The sequence below is a fragment of the Impatiens glandulifera genome, chromosome 2 (assembly GCF_907164915.1).
Source record: "Impatiens glandulifera chromosome 2, dImpGla2.1, whole genome shotgun sequence".
NCBI classification, from domain to species: domain Eukaryota; kingdom Viridiplantae; phylum Streptophyta; class Magnoliopsida; order Ericales; family Balsaminaceae; genus Impatiens; species Impatiens glandulifera.
In genome coordinates, this window is record NC_061863.1 from 42214684 (window position 1) to 42229842 (window position 15159).

The window sequence follows — 15159 nt, forward strand, 5'->3', positions numbered from 1 at the left end:
GAATTGAATATAGAATGAATAATTTGAAAAAGGGAAATTAGAGATAAATTTATTAATTATTATCCACAAAACTTTTGTTGAGTTTTCTAGTTGTTTTGAAGAGTTGATCAAAGTTTGGGTGGCAATACGAAAGTCTATCAGAAATTAAAATCAAAGACATTAAAGATTAGTAGCTGCATGCAAATTGGGGTTGTTTGTTTAGATTGAAAAAGTTATTGGTGGTGGAAATGGAAGTAAAGAGAAACATTGAGTGTGTTATATTGCAATTATAGCAACAGAAACAAGTTTGTGGAAGATGTAATTGTTGACGAGACAAACTTATCAACGAAAAGAAATTATTTTGTTTCATTATATACTATATAAATTAATAAAAATAAATATTTTATTTTCATTTTTTTAATTAAATAAAAGTATAAAATATTTTATTAAAATTTTCATCAGAATCATGATGGTAAGATGTAATGTTAATTCTCAATAATTCAAAAAGAAAAAACAAAAATAAAAAAAACTTCAAATGGGTAGATCAGGTCAGGAGGTTTGAAATCGGTTGGAGGCAACTGCTGATAAAAAGATGGCGGTTGGGACTATGATGATTAAGGAGTCGAAATTGACATATGAGTCTCCCTTTCATATATTTATTTTATTTCTTGTTTTATTACTGATAATTAATTTAAAGAATACTCATAAATAATTAGATTTTAACTACAAGGTAAAAAATACTTTTGAATGTCATTATAATTTTATATTAAAAAATAATATGTTAATAATTTGATGGGCCGAGAATTACCCACATATGATTCAGCTCAAAGATGTGTTTAAGTTTAAAATAGAGTGTTGGGCATTTGACAATTAATTGGGCCGGTTTGAAAATTTGGGTTTTTCCTTGTGTGTTTATTATTTCATATTTTCCAACTAATTTTTCGTTTTTTTAAAGAATACTCATAATTAAATATAGTAACTTACTTTTAATGTCATTATAATTAACCTACAAAAAGATGGTTAATATTTGATGGGCAAAGAATCCCATATACAATTAAGTCCAAAGATGGGTTTATTTTATAATTTGTAGACATAAATGGGGCATAATGTTTATTGTCAATTATTTTTTATTTCGATTAGTTTTGATAGTCCTGTTTTTTATATTCAGCCCGTTAAAAAAATGTTATTGGGCCTTGGTAATCCCCGGGAGATCCCCGTAGCTTCACGTGTCGAATGACACGTGACAATATGAAACACGGGGTGGATCGAACTTCAAAAGGATGGCGGTTGAGTTTATGATGATTAAGGGGCCGAAATTGAAATTTAAGTCTCCACTATCATATTTATTATTATTTCTTGTTTTACAACCGATAATTAATTTAGAGAATACTCCTAAATAATTAAATTTATTATGACTACAAGTACAATTTACTTTTGAATGTCATTATATTTTAGATTAAAAAATAATATGTTAATAATCTGATGGGCCGAGAGTTACCCATACATGATCTAGCCCAAAGATGTGTTTTAGTTTAAAACAGACTGTTGGGCCTTTGACAATTAATTGGGCCAGTTTGAAAAATATTTGGGTCTTTTCTAATTTGTTTATTATTTTCTATTTTCAACTAATTTTTGTTTGTTTAAAGAATACTCATAATTAAATATTATAACTTACTTTTAATATCATTATGATTAACATACTAAAAGATGGTTAATATACTGGACGAGAGAAGCCCACATACAATCAAGCCCAAAAATGTGTTTAGTTTATAATTTGTAGACATAATGTCAATTATTTTTTATTTCGCTTAGCTATGTTAGCCTATTTTTTTTATATTCTGCAAGTTAAAATATTATTGTATCTTTGTAATTTCGGGAGATTCCCGTAGCTCAGCACGTGTCGAATGACACATGGCAATATGAAACCCGGAGTGGCTCGAACTTCTAAAAGATGGCGGTTGGGTTTATGATGATTAAGGGGGCCGAAATTGAAATTTGAGTCTCCCCTTTCATATATATATTTTCTTATTATTTCTTATTTTACAACTGGTAATTAATTTAAAGAATACTCATAAATAATTAAATTGTGACTGCAAATTACAATTTACTTTTGAATGTAATTATAATTTTATATTAAAAAATAATAGGTTAATAATCTTATGGATCGAGAGTTACCATACATGATCCCCAAAGATGTTTTAAAATAGAGAGTTACACCTTGACAATTAATTGGGCCGGTTTGAAAATTTGGGTCTTTATTTATTTGTTTATTATTTCTTATTTCTAACTAATTTTTGGTTTGTTTGTTTAAAGAATACTCATAATTAAATATAGTAATTTACTTTTAATATCTTTATGATTAACATACAAAAAGATGGTTAATATTCTGATGGGTGAGAGAAGCCCACATAAAATCAAGCCCAAAGAAGTGTTTATTTTATAATTTGTATACATAAGTCAATTATTTTTTATTTCGCTTAGCTCTGTTAGCCTTGTTTTCTTTATATTCAGCACATTAAAATGTTATTGGGCCTTTGTGATCCCCGGGAGATTCCCGTACCTTAGCACGTGTCGAATGACACATAGCAATATAAAACTCGGGTGGCTCGAGCTTCAAAAGGATGACGGTTGAGTTTACGATGATTAAGGGGGCCAAAATTGAAATTTGAGTGTCCCCTTTCATATTTGTTTTATTATTTCTTGTTTTATAACTGAAAATTAATTTAGAGAATACTCATAAATAATTAAATTTTGATTGCAAGGTACAAAATTTACTTTTGAATGTCATTATAATTTTATATTAAAAAATGATATGTTAATAATTTGATGGACTGAGAGTTACCCATTCATGATCCAGCCCAAAGATGTGTTTTAGTTTAAAATAGAGCGTTGGGCCTTTGACAATTAATTGGGCCGGTTTGAAAATTTGGATCTTTTCTTATTTGTTTTTTATTTCTTATTTCCCACTAATTTTTCATTTGTTTTATTATCATTATAATTAACCACAAAAAGATGGTTAATATTATGATGGGAGAGAAGCCCACATACAATCAAACCCCAAAGAGGTGTTTATTTTATAATATTCTGTAGAAATAATGTCAATTATTTGTTATTTTTCTTAGTTCTGATAATTATGTTTTTTTTATATCCAGCACCTTAAAATGTTATTGGGCCTTTGTAACCCCGGGAGATCCCGTAGCTTAGCACGTGTCGAATGACACGTGACAATATGACCCTCGGGGTAACTCGAGGTTCGATGGTTTCTACCTTGATTTATGTGCCGAAAGTCTTTTAAAATAAAATATTTATTTTTAAAAATTTTGATTGTACCAGATAGCTTTTAAAATTAACTAGGCAAAAATAATTAGTTTTCTTCAAATTTTAATAATATGAGGATTTGTTATAACAAAATAACAATTTGATTGAAATCCGATTTAAATTAATTAAATATAATTAATTTAAGAAAATATTATTTATTTGAAAACAGAGTTGCCAATTGATTTTAGAAAAAACAATAAAAGGTATACGTGTACAAACGTATATTGTCCTAGAGATTCTATAAGGGGTTCGTTATGTAGTTACGTTTGGAAAAGGGCTTGTGCACTATGTCCTTCGTGCCTATTGAAAGTAGTTTTAATTTTTTTTTAAATCCTGGCTATCAAAAGATTTATTTATAATGTTTATTTTCTTTAAATTAGGAGTCCGGGGGTCATAAATAAGGATAAATTTTGATTATATAAATAATTGTACAAAATTATTTAGAGATGCATACCTACAATTGCTGTTAGAAAATATTGAGTAAACGATCTGGAAAATATTAGTCATTTTAAGGATGTTAAGGTTTAAAAATAAATACCAAAAGGAGCCTTAGTCAAAATATTGGTTTGAAAAATATCCCGAATATATTTTGAAAACCATTTTTCGACCTCTTAGGATCATTGGAAAATGGGTTGGGGTTCTAAATTACAATAATAATTTTGGTTTTGAAAAGTGGAAGAACACACGCCTTAGGACCAGAGTCTTAAGAATTTGGTCCATTTTTATTGGTTGAGGACCGGAGAGACTCGGTCTAGACCAAGGGAGCTCTCGATCAGGACTTGCGATACTCGATCGGAGGACTGGAGTCCCTAGGTTAGGGAGCCAAGGACTCTCAGTTCCTAGTTGAAATTACAGGTTTAGGTGTAAAAACCTATCGGTCTTGACTAGCCTAGGGATAGGTTTCTCGGTCGAGGTGTAGAAACCTCTCGGTCCAGGGCTAGATCTAGGTTAAGATCCTTGGTTCTGAGTTTTGGAAACTCGGTCCCAAGGTTGGACCTCGTTCCTAAGACTTGAGAGTCTCGGTCATATTTTAGACTTCTCGGTCCTAGGTGAAAATCCTTGGTCGGATTTCTCGGTCCTAGCTCAAGAACACCGTTCCTATGGCTCGGTCCTAACTCAAGAACATCAGTCATTGGTGTCAATCCTAGGTTGGTTTTTTCGGTCTTGTGTTTTGGACAGGACTGATGATTCTCGATCCTATGTCTCGGTCCTAAGTCCACTGTAGATTCACAAGTCGAATGATTGTTCATTTGTTCCGAAATTGTAGGTTTACAACTTTTGATCCAGATCATGAAAACGTGATCTATAAGTTGTTATTAACTTAGTTGGATGTAGGGATCACAACCCCTAATCCCAAAACTGATCAATCGAACCCTAAGATAATCAATTTTTCGAAATAATTTCTTGGGCAAGATTTGGGGACTTTCGAATTAGGTCATCTCATGACCTAATTCTTGTTCCAACAGTTTCCAAATGATGTTTATACCCAAGCTAGGCCGATTTCGAAGCCGAATTCGTATTTAATTTTTCTTATGAAGTTCATCCCCTTCCTTTCTAATTTATCCTCATGGGTCTAATTCTAAGGTAAGATTTGAATTCAAACTTTAAGTTAAATGATGGCGATGGAGAGATGTGCACATGGAAAAAATTTGGAGGGATAAGGATGATGAACGACGAAGATATGACTTATATAGAAGATTGCCGGCGTCGAGCACGATTCTCCAACGTTCGCATTGTCTCAGCGAAGAAGATCAAAACTACACCGTTTCATTTAAATAAAACGCGTCGTTGAGATCCGTTGGCGGTCCATTAGGTGCATCTGACTGTTCTAGTGCATTGGATGAAAATCTAGAGAGATTCAAAGGCCTGTAATCCTGTTGTAAAGATAAAATCTAATTTCTGCCACACATAATTATTAGTTTTTATACTTAATAAAAGGGTTATTTGACATCAAATTTTTAAACATTTCTTTCATTTTTCTTCACCAAATTAATACACAAAAATATTTCTGAAAACATAATAAAAATTATGTTCATTTATTTTATTTTTGGTATTTTGGGGGTATTTATTTAATTATTTTATGCCATAAATTACACATAGTTTATATCAAAAATTATAATTAAATTATTTCAACCCTTTTGGGTTTAATTTGGGTAAAAATGAATACAACATTTTAATCCTAAGTTATTTTTGGCTTTTATTTAAATTTTCTAATTATGGTTTAATTGTCAAAATAATTAATCCTAATTTAATTTTGTCCTCACATTTGGATTATTTTGAATTAAAAAAATTAAAAATATTATTATAAATTGGGGTATGTCAAATTTTAATGTTTACAGAATTCCCCTTTCGAACCGAATTTGAATCAAAAAATATTTGTTATTTTAAAACGTGGGTATGAAGTTGTAATAAGGTAGAAGGATAGAAGGTGGATGACAACTATGATGGTGATGCTTATGTTGTGGACATTGGTTAAGGATCCTAAAAATAGGATTTGGTGAATCATAATAATGATTTGTCGCTGATGGTGAAGCAACGTTCTGTAGTGATATGAGAACACTTATGGGGGAGAGACTTATTAAAATAATATATTTGGAGGTTTAATGCCTTTCAAGAGATATGACTATGCTGAAGTTGAGAGATTCCGAAAAATGGAACTTATACTATAGATGAATCATAATAATGATTCACAAGTCAGATCGCTACAACGATCATTCTTTATTTGTTGAATCTTGTTGGAGATAGACTATCACAATAGTCTTATTATATGCCTATAAGATGATACGTCTTCGGTTGGGAATGAATTATTATAATAACCTTGAAGGTTTTCTTGGTAGGCCTTTATCATAACAATGATCGATGACACCTATCAAGAGATAAGACTTGACTAGGGAGTAGTCTTATCAACTGCAAGTAAGACTTTTTTTGGATACCTATCAACAAATAGGACTCTCCTAGGGAATGGTGATAATAATCATGATATGTCCATCAAGAGATGAAATTTGCTGTTGGAGATTGGTCATAATAATGACTACCTTGGATGCCTATCATAAAATAAGACTTACTTTGGGGGTGGTGATAACAATCACTCTAAGGGGATAGGTTATGACAATAACCTACATAGATGCCTATTAAAATAGGGGTTTATGAATCATAACAGTGACCTATTGTCCCTTTCAATAGATATGACTTTGGAGAGGTCTTATATAAAGTGACCTTCATAAATGGCTGAAAAATCATAATTCAACTAGGGATTGTTTATGGGATTGTTTATGAGAGGATTTGTTCTGATCATCAATTTATCTTTTTTGGTCTGACAAAGTGTCATTCGCAACTAGGTGAAACATTGACCGGTCGTGTTGAGGGGTCTTTTGGCTTTAACATGAAAAAATGGCCTTCACAGTAAAGTTGTCGACATTCAAGGAACTTCTATTTAGGGACTTTCAAGGTCTTTTTAGGGAATATTTCAATATAAGCTTTTCCCTTTTTTGTTTTACGAAGTGACGTTCACATTTGGTTGAAATGTCGACCAGACGTTTCGTTATTTCCCGTCACAAGGAGGGAGTCATGTTACTTTGTCATGCTTATGGTGCCTTATTTGTCTATGGCGTGAGAAGCTATGATAAAAGCTAGTTGGGATGGAGTATTCCCAGTTTTGTTTCAAATGATGTTTTGAAACAGAAAAAACCTGGTTTCTATTCATAAATAATTAAAATGTGGGATACTTTATTTAATTAGTTAAAAGAGTATTCTTTAAACAAAACTAATAATCAGTTCAAAACAGAAAATAATAAACAAACAAGGAAAACTCAAATTTTAAATCCAATCCACTTAATTGTGAAAGGCCTGAGGCTCTATTTTAAACTGAAACACCACTTTGTGCTGAACACTATATATTGAGTAGATAATTATAATACCATTCATAATAGAGTATTAATCTTTAAAATTTTAGATTAATGTTTTGATGAAAAAGTAATTTAAGCATCTCCAGTTAAATGAAAAAAGAACATCATTGAAGATCAGTTGTAGCAAAATGATCATTGAAGAAGAAGCAAGTACACACAGAGATTTGTGATGCCACCAGCAACTTTTTCAGCAGAAAAGTGTGAATCATCCAATTTCGTCCATTTCTTGAAGAGATCCTTTAAGAGCTCTCTGAACGTGACAATAAAACCGAAATTAAACAATTATATTCATAAAGAGCACAAAAGTAGTAGAGAGATTCTGCTATTCTGGAAGATTGCTCATAACAGAGAAATAGAAAGGAAAGGAAGGTTTCATTTGGGAGACGGGGAGAGAATGGTCGACGGAGATAGACGACTTTGGCATCTCCGAACCTGTTCCATTCGCTTGAGCTTCGCATGCATGCGGCGTCCATGATCTTTTCTCGTAGTCGAATCTGAAGAACAGACAAATTGAGTGCATTTCTTCTTGATGTGTTATATTTTTCCTTGTATTTCAACTTATAAATCTCTTACAATGTAAAATGACTCTAGCGCTTTTTTGTTCTAATAACCAAATAAAATAATGTCAAATAAAAGATTATCATAAATACTTTTCTATTGTTATTGCTGTAAGGATCGAGTAAATCTACAAAGAAAGTCATGAACTAGAGGCAAGATACCAAAAATTACCAAAAAATGATAAAAACAAGAAGAACCAACTGGTCAAAGCAAGACCAACGGCATACGCGAATGGTGTACATCGATTCTCCGAAGACCGATCAAGCTCGTGCTGGATAAAGTATATCACTCCAGCGCACCCGGATGACGCTGCAAAGAGAAGAATCGATGTCACCTGTAGAAACCAAAACCAAGAAGACACATCGGGATCAATCAACAATCGTAATTGATATACCTTATTATCCAGCACAAACTTCCAATAACAATAATTATTAATATATTATTTAAAAGATCTTGAAACGAGATGTTCACTACCGAATATACATACCCCATCACCGATCGTGAACAATGTCATCATAACGTGATTCAGCAGTCTATGCCCGACCGACAAGGCATAAATATCCACCATGGCCATGCAAAGGGTCCATGTGCACTCGATGACGACAGATACCATAAAGTATCTATTGCAACCAACAAAACATAACACAAGTCAGATAAAGATAATGAAAAGCCGATGTGAAACACATTAAAATACAATTTGGGATTGCTTAATTAACCTGAATGAAGTGATGTCCATGGGAAAATTCCGTGTCGTGACGATGACACATAGGGAGATACCCGCCAAGACAAGCTGAATCAGGCGAAGAACAAGGCCGCCTTTTGTTCCAGGCATACCCTGTATGTCGGTCATCCTCGGCGCAGGTCCCACATCATCAGCCAGTATAGGTCCCACCACAGGGTGCACGACTGGATGGCTAATGGTCAACGCTACAAGTTAAGAAATGATAGAGATAAGTAAGTTATATTTTAAGAGATAAAACATTACAGTAATAAACAGTAGCAGCAGCACAAATTAAATTGGTTCAATCCTATGACATCATCTCATAATGTATGTATGTTGTAAAACCTATCAAATATCACTATTAATTATTATTATTGTTTAAGTTGTATCGTGGGTGTTTTATAGTTTGCTTCTAGAAGATTATTGTGTCAAGCAGGATCTTTAACTTAATACTTAATTTCTCATTAATGATATTTAATTTGACTATAATATACTAATGACTCAACAGAACAACAATAGGAAACTGGTAATGTCAATAATGAGGATATAATCATATAAAGATTTACTTGGCTCATTTTCAATTTTAAACATATTCCCATGTGCAAGCTATTATTTTGTTGTTTCTATCTCATATATATATATATATATATATATATATATATATATATATGCACTAGATAGGTTTGCTCATCAATATTATATATAGAGACAATCAGAGTACTTCATTCAAATAAAACAGTATATATAAACGAGATATATATATATATATATAGTGCAAAGCCTTCCTAAATGTTATATCTTGATCCTTTTTTTTCTATACAGCAATAGTATTTTTAAATAATCTTCAACTTTGATGTTAAGTATTTTGTTTCGGTTTGTTTATTGAACGGGCATAAAAAACATTGTGTAATGAAGCAATTTAAATAAAGAAATTGATGATTATGTGAGGTTCAAATCCAAATTTCCTGTATGTTTGAGATATCATGATTGACTGATTATATAAGTAGTCAAAATTAACCAATTTATTTATTTATCTTATTTACCTGGTAATATCCACAGCAGAATGAGAGAGGAGATGGCGGTCGGAATCCATGCCAAAAACGTCAAGACAATGTAGGTCTGGAACATCCTTACATCCTCCTTCTTATTACCGCGGTCATGGATGTAAAGGTCCAGCATGTCGGACGATATGGCAGCCGCTGCGAGCGATAACAGTAATGTCCCCTACAAAATACAATAAAATTACAAGTCAAGCTAATCACAAACTTCCACTCAACTTAAAATTGAAGATAGAAGATCTAGCTAGCTTACCCAATCAATAATGAGGCCCAAAGTCACGTTGCGGCGATTGTGGAAAGGAGCTTTCCTCCACACCGCCCAACCGTCTGCAACAGTCGTGATGACGCCCCACACAACTTGCAAAATGATGGGAAATACCATGAAGCTGCAAATGTAATTGCTAGTGTAAGTGAAACAAACAATTAAAAAAATTATATATGTTAGGGGATAAACAAATCACATCCTCGGTCGGTCGGTCGGGTATATAATATAATATACATATAGATTGAATGAATCAGTTTTTCCGTTTGATAAGATGGTTTCTGAGGGTGGAGGGGTAATAACGTCTGTGGATCCCAAGTCTAAGGAATGCGAAGTGGCTGATGCAGGAAGGTTATATAGAAAGAAACTCCTAGCTCATCGGTTGTTGTTGTTGTTGTGGATGAAGCACAGAGTAGGAAAATCAAATCGGTTAAGTGGGCAGATGTTGTTGTTGAACGAACAGAAGAAGAAGAAGGATTGACTAAAAGTTGAATCCTGATGTTGTTACTTAATGTTGTTGCTTTTGTGATTCAATATGGTGCCTTCCCCAACCATTTTGAATCCTATTCAGATCAGTCCATTCCTGACTATACACATCTGATTTTTAGTTGGAATTTCACTGATTCGATTAAAATAGTACCACTAAGAAGAGGACAAGTGCAAATTTCGATTACGAATTTGGATGTTTGTTGTCTGTCTGGTCAGTATTTGGCATGCTGGAGCATCTTCACTACTTCTCTCATTGTGGGTCTTTGTTTTGGTTCCTTCTCTGTACATCTCAAAGTTAACACAAGTACTTCAATTATTTTATCCAACAATTCATGATTGATCAGCATCATCATACTTGAATCCACTATCCTCATTGCTACTTGTTCTACTTCTTCTTGAGTAGTGCTGCTCCATACAGATCTCACCCAACCTACTATGTCCCCTGATGTAGATCCTGACTTCTCGGAGAAATAAGGATCTAAAACTCCAATAAGACCACTCCAAAACTATACACATCTGATTTTGTGCTAAAGTTGTTGATGCTAAATGCATTTTCTGCACACACAAACATATATCTATGAGAACAAAAGCAACAATAGTTGAACCTTTTTGGTAAAAAATCAATGAAGAACCTGGTGCTATATAGCCAATTGTGCCTAGAACTGCATTGGATTGAATTGGGGCTGTGGATTGATCATGATCAAGAAGAAGAAGCTTGGCTATGCCAAAATCAGATATATGAGGCTCCATGTCCAAATCCAACAATATATTCATTGGTTTGATATCCCTATGCACTATCGGAGGATCACAATCGTGGTGAAGATACGACAATCCATTAGCTACTCCAATTGCAATTCTATAACGTTCATTCCACTCCAAGTTCCGAGGTGGACTTATCTCATGGAGCACATCATGAAGGCTTCCGTTTTCCATATATTGGTATAAGATCAAACCGTATTCCTTTCTCAACCAGAAATTTTCCAACTTCACGAGGTTTCTATGCCTCACCCTCCCAACTGTCTCGATCTCCCTCACCATACTTTTTCTTATTGATCCTGAAAAAACCAGCTTCTTTGCAGCATAATGCACCACACCCTCTTGTTTAACATGATCTGGATTTGGGAGGGAAACTTTATATACCTTTCCATGAGCGCCTTTTCCAATCAAGTATTTATCATCCAGATTCTCAGTAGCTAACATTATTCTATTCAGTTCAGAGGATGCACCCTCTTCTTCATCTACCAAGTTACTATCATCTCGGTTCTTCCTCTTCCTCTGAAAGAAACACATGAAACATCCTACAAGGATGATGATGAGAACAACTGACGATCCAATAGCTATCAAAGCAATTTTAGTAGTACTATTAGTAGAAGAAGAAGGTGTTTTCTGGCTGCAAGACTTTAATATGGGATTTTCATGGCAACTTGAGTTGTTGATTGTAGGAAGAAGACATATCAAACAAAGACCTGAATTCCCAACAAAAGAATAAGGGAATGAATTGGGAACCTTCAACAATGTTTCGGGTATCTGGCCACTGAAATGGTTGTAAGAAACATTCAGTTTAACTAACTTGGGCCCGGTTCCACCAATGTAAGACAAAGTTCCTGTCAAACTGTTGTGAGATATGTCCAACTCCTCCAATTCACTCAATCTTCCTAGTTCCTTAATCTCACCTGTCATACCATTCCAGCTAACATTTAGTCTTTTCAAATGATGTTGTGTTGCTTCCATTTCGTACGAAGGAAAGCTCCCACCCAACATATTCCCGCCCAACTGCAGATTTAAAAGGGAATCAATTTCAAATAACAAAAAAGCAGGAAGACCTCCAACTAGTTTGTTACCATTGAGATTCAGTGTCGACAACTTCTTCAAGCTTCTAAAAGCAAAAGAGGGTATAGAGCCATTGAAAAGATTGTAACTCAAATCAAGGTCAAACAATTCAGTACAGTTTGACAGTTGATAAGATGGCAACAAACCTTCCAACCGATTGTAAGAAATATTCAATCTTCCAAGATTAACCATGTTTCCAAATAATTCAGATGACACAACACCCGTCAACTTGTTCATTGAAAAATCAATCTCTGTAATGCCAGATAAGTTCCCCAAGCTGGAAGGAATCATGCCCGACAAGCTATTACCACCAAGATTCATGTATAAAAGGTTTTTGTTTTCCACGAAAAATGGAACAACTCCAGAAAGGTTGTTTTCTTTGAGTATAAGTCTGGTCAGGCTAGAACAGAGTCCTACATCTGGAGGTATGCTGCCTTGAAGAAAGTTAAAACCCATATTCAACCTCTTCAACTGCTTGTTCAAACAAAGATTTGGAGGAATTTCACCTGTGAATGAGTTATTAGTAAAGTCGAGCTGCGTCAAATTGGAATTTACTCCTAATTCGTAAGGTATGACACCAGAAAACCCGTTATTAAACAAAGAAACGTTTCTCAATTGCTTCAATTCAGACATCTCGGAAGGCAGCTCACCTGAAAGGTAATTGTTGTAAACTAGAACATTTTCAAGGCTGGGAATCTTCCAGAAGTTTGTGGGTAATTGACCTGTTAATCTATTTGAATATAAGAAGAAATTGCGTAAATTTTGCAGGTTTCCGAATCCACTAGAAATTTCCCCCTGAAGTTGATTCTCCAACAGACTTAGGTTCACCAGGGATCTGCAGTTGCTAAGATCGGTAGGAATTTCGCCACGAAAACTGTTTCCAGAGAGGTAAAGAGTCGTTAACTTAGTAAGTAAGCCGGGAGAGGAAGGGATATGACCAGTAAAACGACAATAGGCAGCCCCCAACTGAACTAAATTACTACAATTACCCAAAGAAGATGGAAGATTACCGACGAAACGGTTGAAAGACAGTCCTAAAGTGACGATTTTGTTACAAGAGGAAGAACCATCTCCAATGGGAATGTTACCGTCTAGATTATTATGACTAACATCTAAATAAAGAAGTTTTTCGAGTAGTCTGTTTATGGTCTCCGGCAACCCACCAATCAATTGGTTATTACTCAAATACAGTTCTTCAAGATTGCTGCAATTTCCTATAGATAATGGAATTTTTCCAGATAAATTATTGTTACTTACCCAAAATGAAGACAACATGGTAGCATTCCCAACTGTTACCGGGATTGAACCTTGAAGTTGGTTGGAATTCAGATAAAGAACATCTAATTGTGGAATTCGAAACAGACCCATTGGAATCGAGCCTGTTAGGGAGTTGAATTGCAGGGCCAGGAAGTTTAAAGTTTGCAATTTCCCAAGAGTAACTGGGATAGAGCCGGAAAAGTAGTTGTTGGAGAGATCAAGTTCTTGAAGAAGAGTGCAATTGTCCAAATTGGAGGGAATGGAGCCGGAGAAGGAATTGTAGCTAAGATCAATCGATTCGAGACGAGTTAAGTTGGCTAATTCGGGACCCAATTGGCCGGATATTTGATAGTTTGAGAGGCTTAAAGCAGTGACATGGCGGTTGTGGCGGTCACATTGAACACCTAGCCAGGAAGAACATGGGGTTGAATCTGAAGCATTCCAAAAGTGTTATGTGTTGAACACCTAGCTCATCGGTTGTTGTTGTTGTTGTTGTGGATGAAGCACAGAGTAGGAAAATCAAATCGGTTAAGTGGGCAGATGTTGTTGTTGAACGAACAGAAGAAGAAGAAGGATTGACTAAAAGTGTAGCTGAAAGATTTGATAGGCAGATTACAAAAATTACCTGAACATTTCAAACTGCACTGGGTTCATCGCTATGCTGTACACCACTGATAAGGCTATACCCAACAATAGTTGGGATAGCCTTATGATCAACGATGTTGTCGTTCCCGGGGTACCTGCAAATGTTTTCATTTTTCTGCAAGAAAAAAAAAAAAAAAAAAAAAATCAGTTTAGGTAAAACGATGAAATGAAGAAAAAATCAGTACTCAACCATCAGATGCTGAGCAGCAGCAGCAGCAGCAGCGATGACATCATCTTTACGGCCAGGCTAGCAGAAAAGAGGTAAGGCGGATACTGCCCTAGTTCGCTGGCTTGGCTTGGCTTGACTTGAAAAAATATTATTTTATTTCTTCTTGCTTGAAGCTCTGTCAAATCAAAGAAGCATTCTATTCCGAAATTAGGGCTAAGTTCCAGAGTTCTTATTCCAAGAACCGGTGATATTCCCTTAACTGCAGATTCAATAGCACCGGTTAACCCTCGGGAAGTACGGTAAGAGGAATAGCCTCTTATGATTCGATTCTTCTTAGAACTAACCTTTGGGCTTAAAAAAGCGGCACCGTCCCTCTTTGTATTTGTCGGCCTTACTGGCGCGGTACTGCTAATGTCGGCGTAAGGACTCTTCCCACCACCACCACCACGGCCCGGTCTCTCTCCTTCCTTCCTTCCTCTTTGTTTTTTCGTCTTTCCATCTGTTCTTTGTCGGAAAAGCTGTATTACAGTCCCTATTCTTTTTATTTCTCAACATTTCAACTCCTTTTCTTTTCTTTGAGACTATTATAATATAGATTTTAGTTAATTCAATCTTTAAGGGTTTTTCACTTGTTGTTTATTAGTTTTATTGTATATGTTTTTTATTTTTTTAGAATAATTATTATCTTATTTTATTTTACTTTTAAAAGATTTCATTTACATGTATAATAAATGACAAACACATCATTTTTAATCCAAATCTGAAGTGATAAATTTTTAATTTATAGAATTTGGGTGATTATTTTTTAAATTAAAAGAAACCTGAAATGCTAATTACTTTTATTATCTTTTCTCCCATCTCGAACATTCTTTCTACACTGACTTTATTTGATCTTACAAGCAAGCATATAAATAATATTTTTGCCCCTAGCTTTGAGTACATCTGAAGAAACTGTTAAGACTAGGGGT

General features: G+C 34.3%; 1 protein-coding gene across 4 annotated transcripts; it reads right to left on the bottom strand.

Moving 5' to 3' along the window:
* Positions 1–7502: 7502 nt before the first annotated feature.
* On the bottom strand, positions 7503–14340 carry LOC124927897 (CASP-like protein 5A2). 4 transcript variants are annotated; one of them, XM_047468398.1, is made up of 8 exons: positions 14213–14340; positions 14003–14137; positions 9793–9925; positions 9525–9705; positions 8477–8687; positions 8248–8380; positions 7932–8094; positions 7503–7696 (listed from the first exon to the last, which is right to left on the bottom strand). In XM_047468398.1, the coding sequence occupies exons 2-8, from the start codon at positions 14131–14133 to the stop codon at positions 7575–7577; spliced, it is 1074 nt and encodes a 357-aa protein (XP_047324354.1). In that variant the 5' UTR covers positions 14134–14137; positions 14213–14340; the 3' UTR covers positions 7503–7574. The 4 variants fall into 4 exon arrangements, with proteins under 4 accessions (XP_047324354.1, XP_047324355.1, XP_047324357.1 ...); XM_047468399.1 differs by lacking the exons at positions 14003–14137; positions 14213–14340 and adding an exon at positions 13378–13776; XM_047468401.1 differs by lacking the exons at positions 14003–14137; positions 14213–14340 and adding an exon at positions 10442–10763.
* Between the last annotated feature and the right edge of the window lie 819 nt (positions 14341–15159).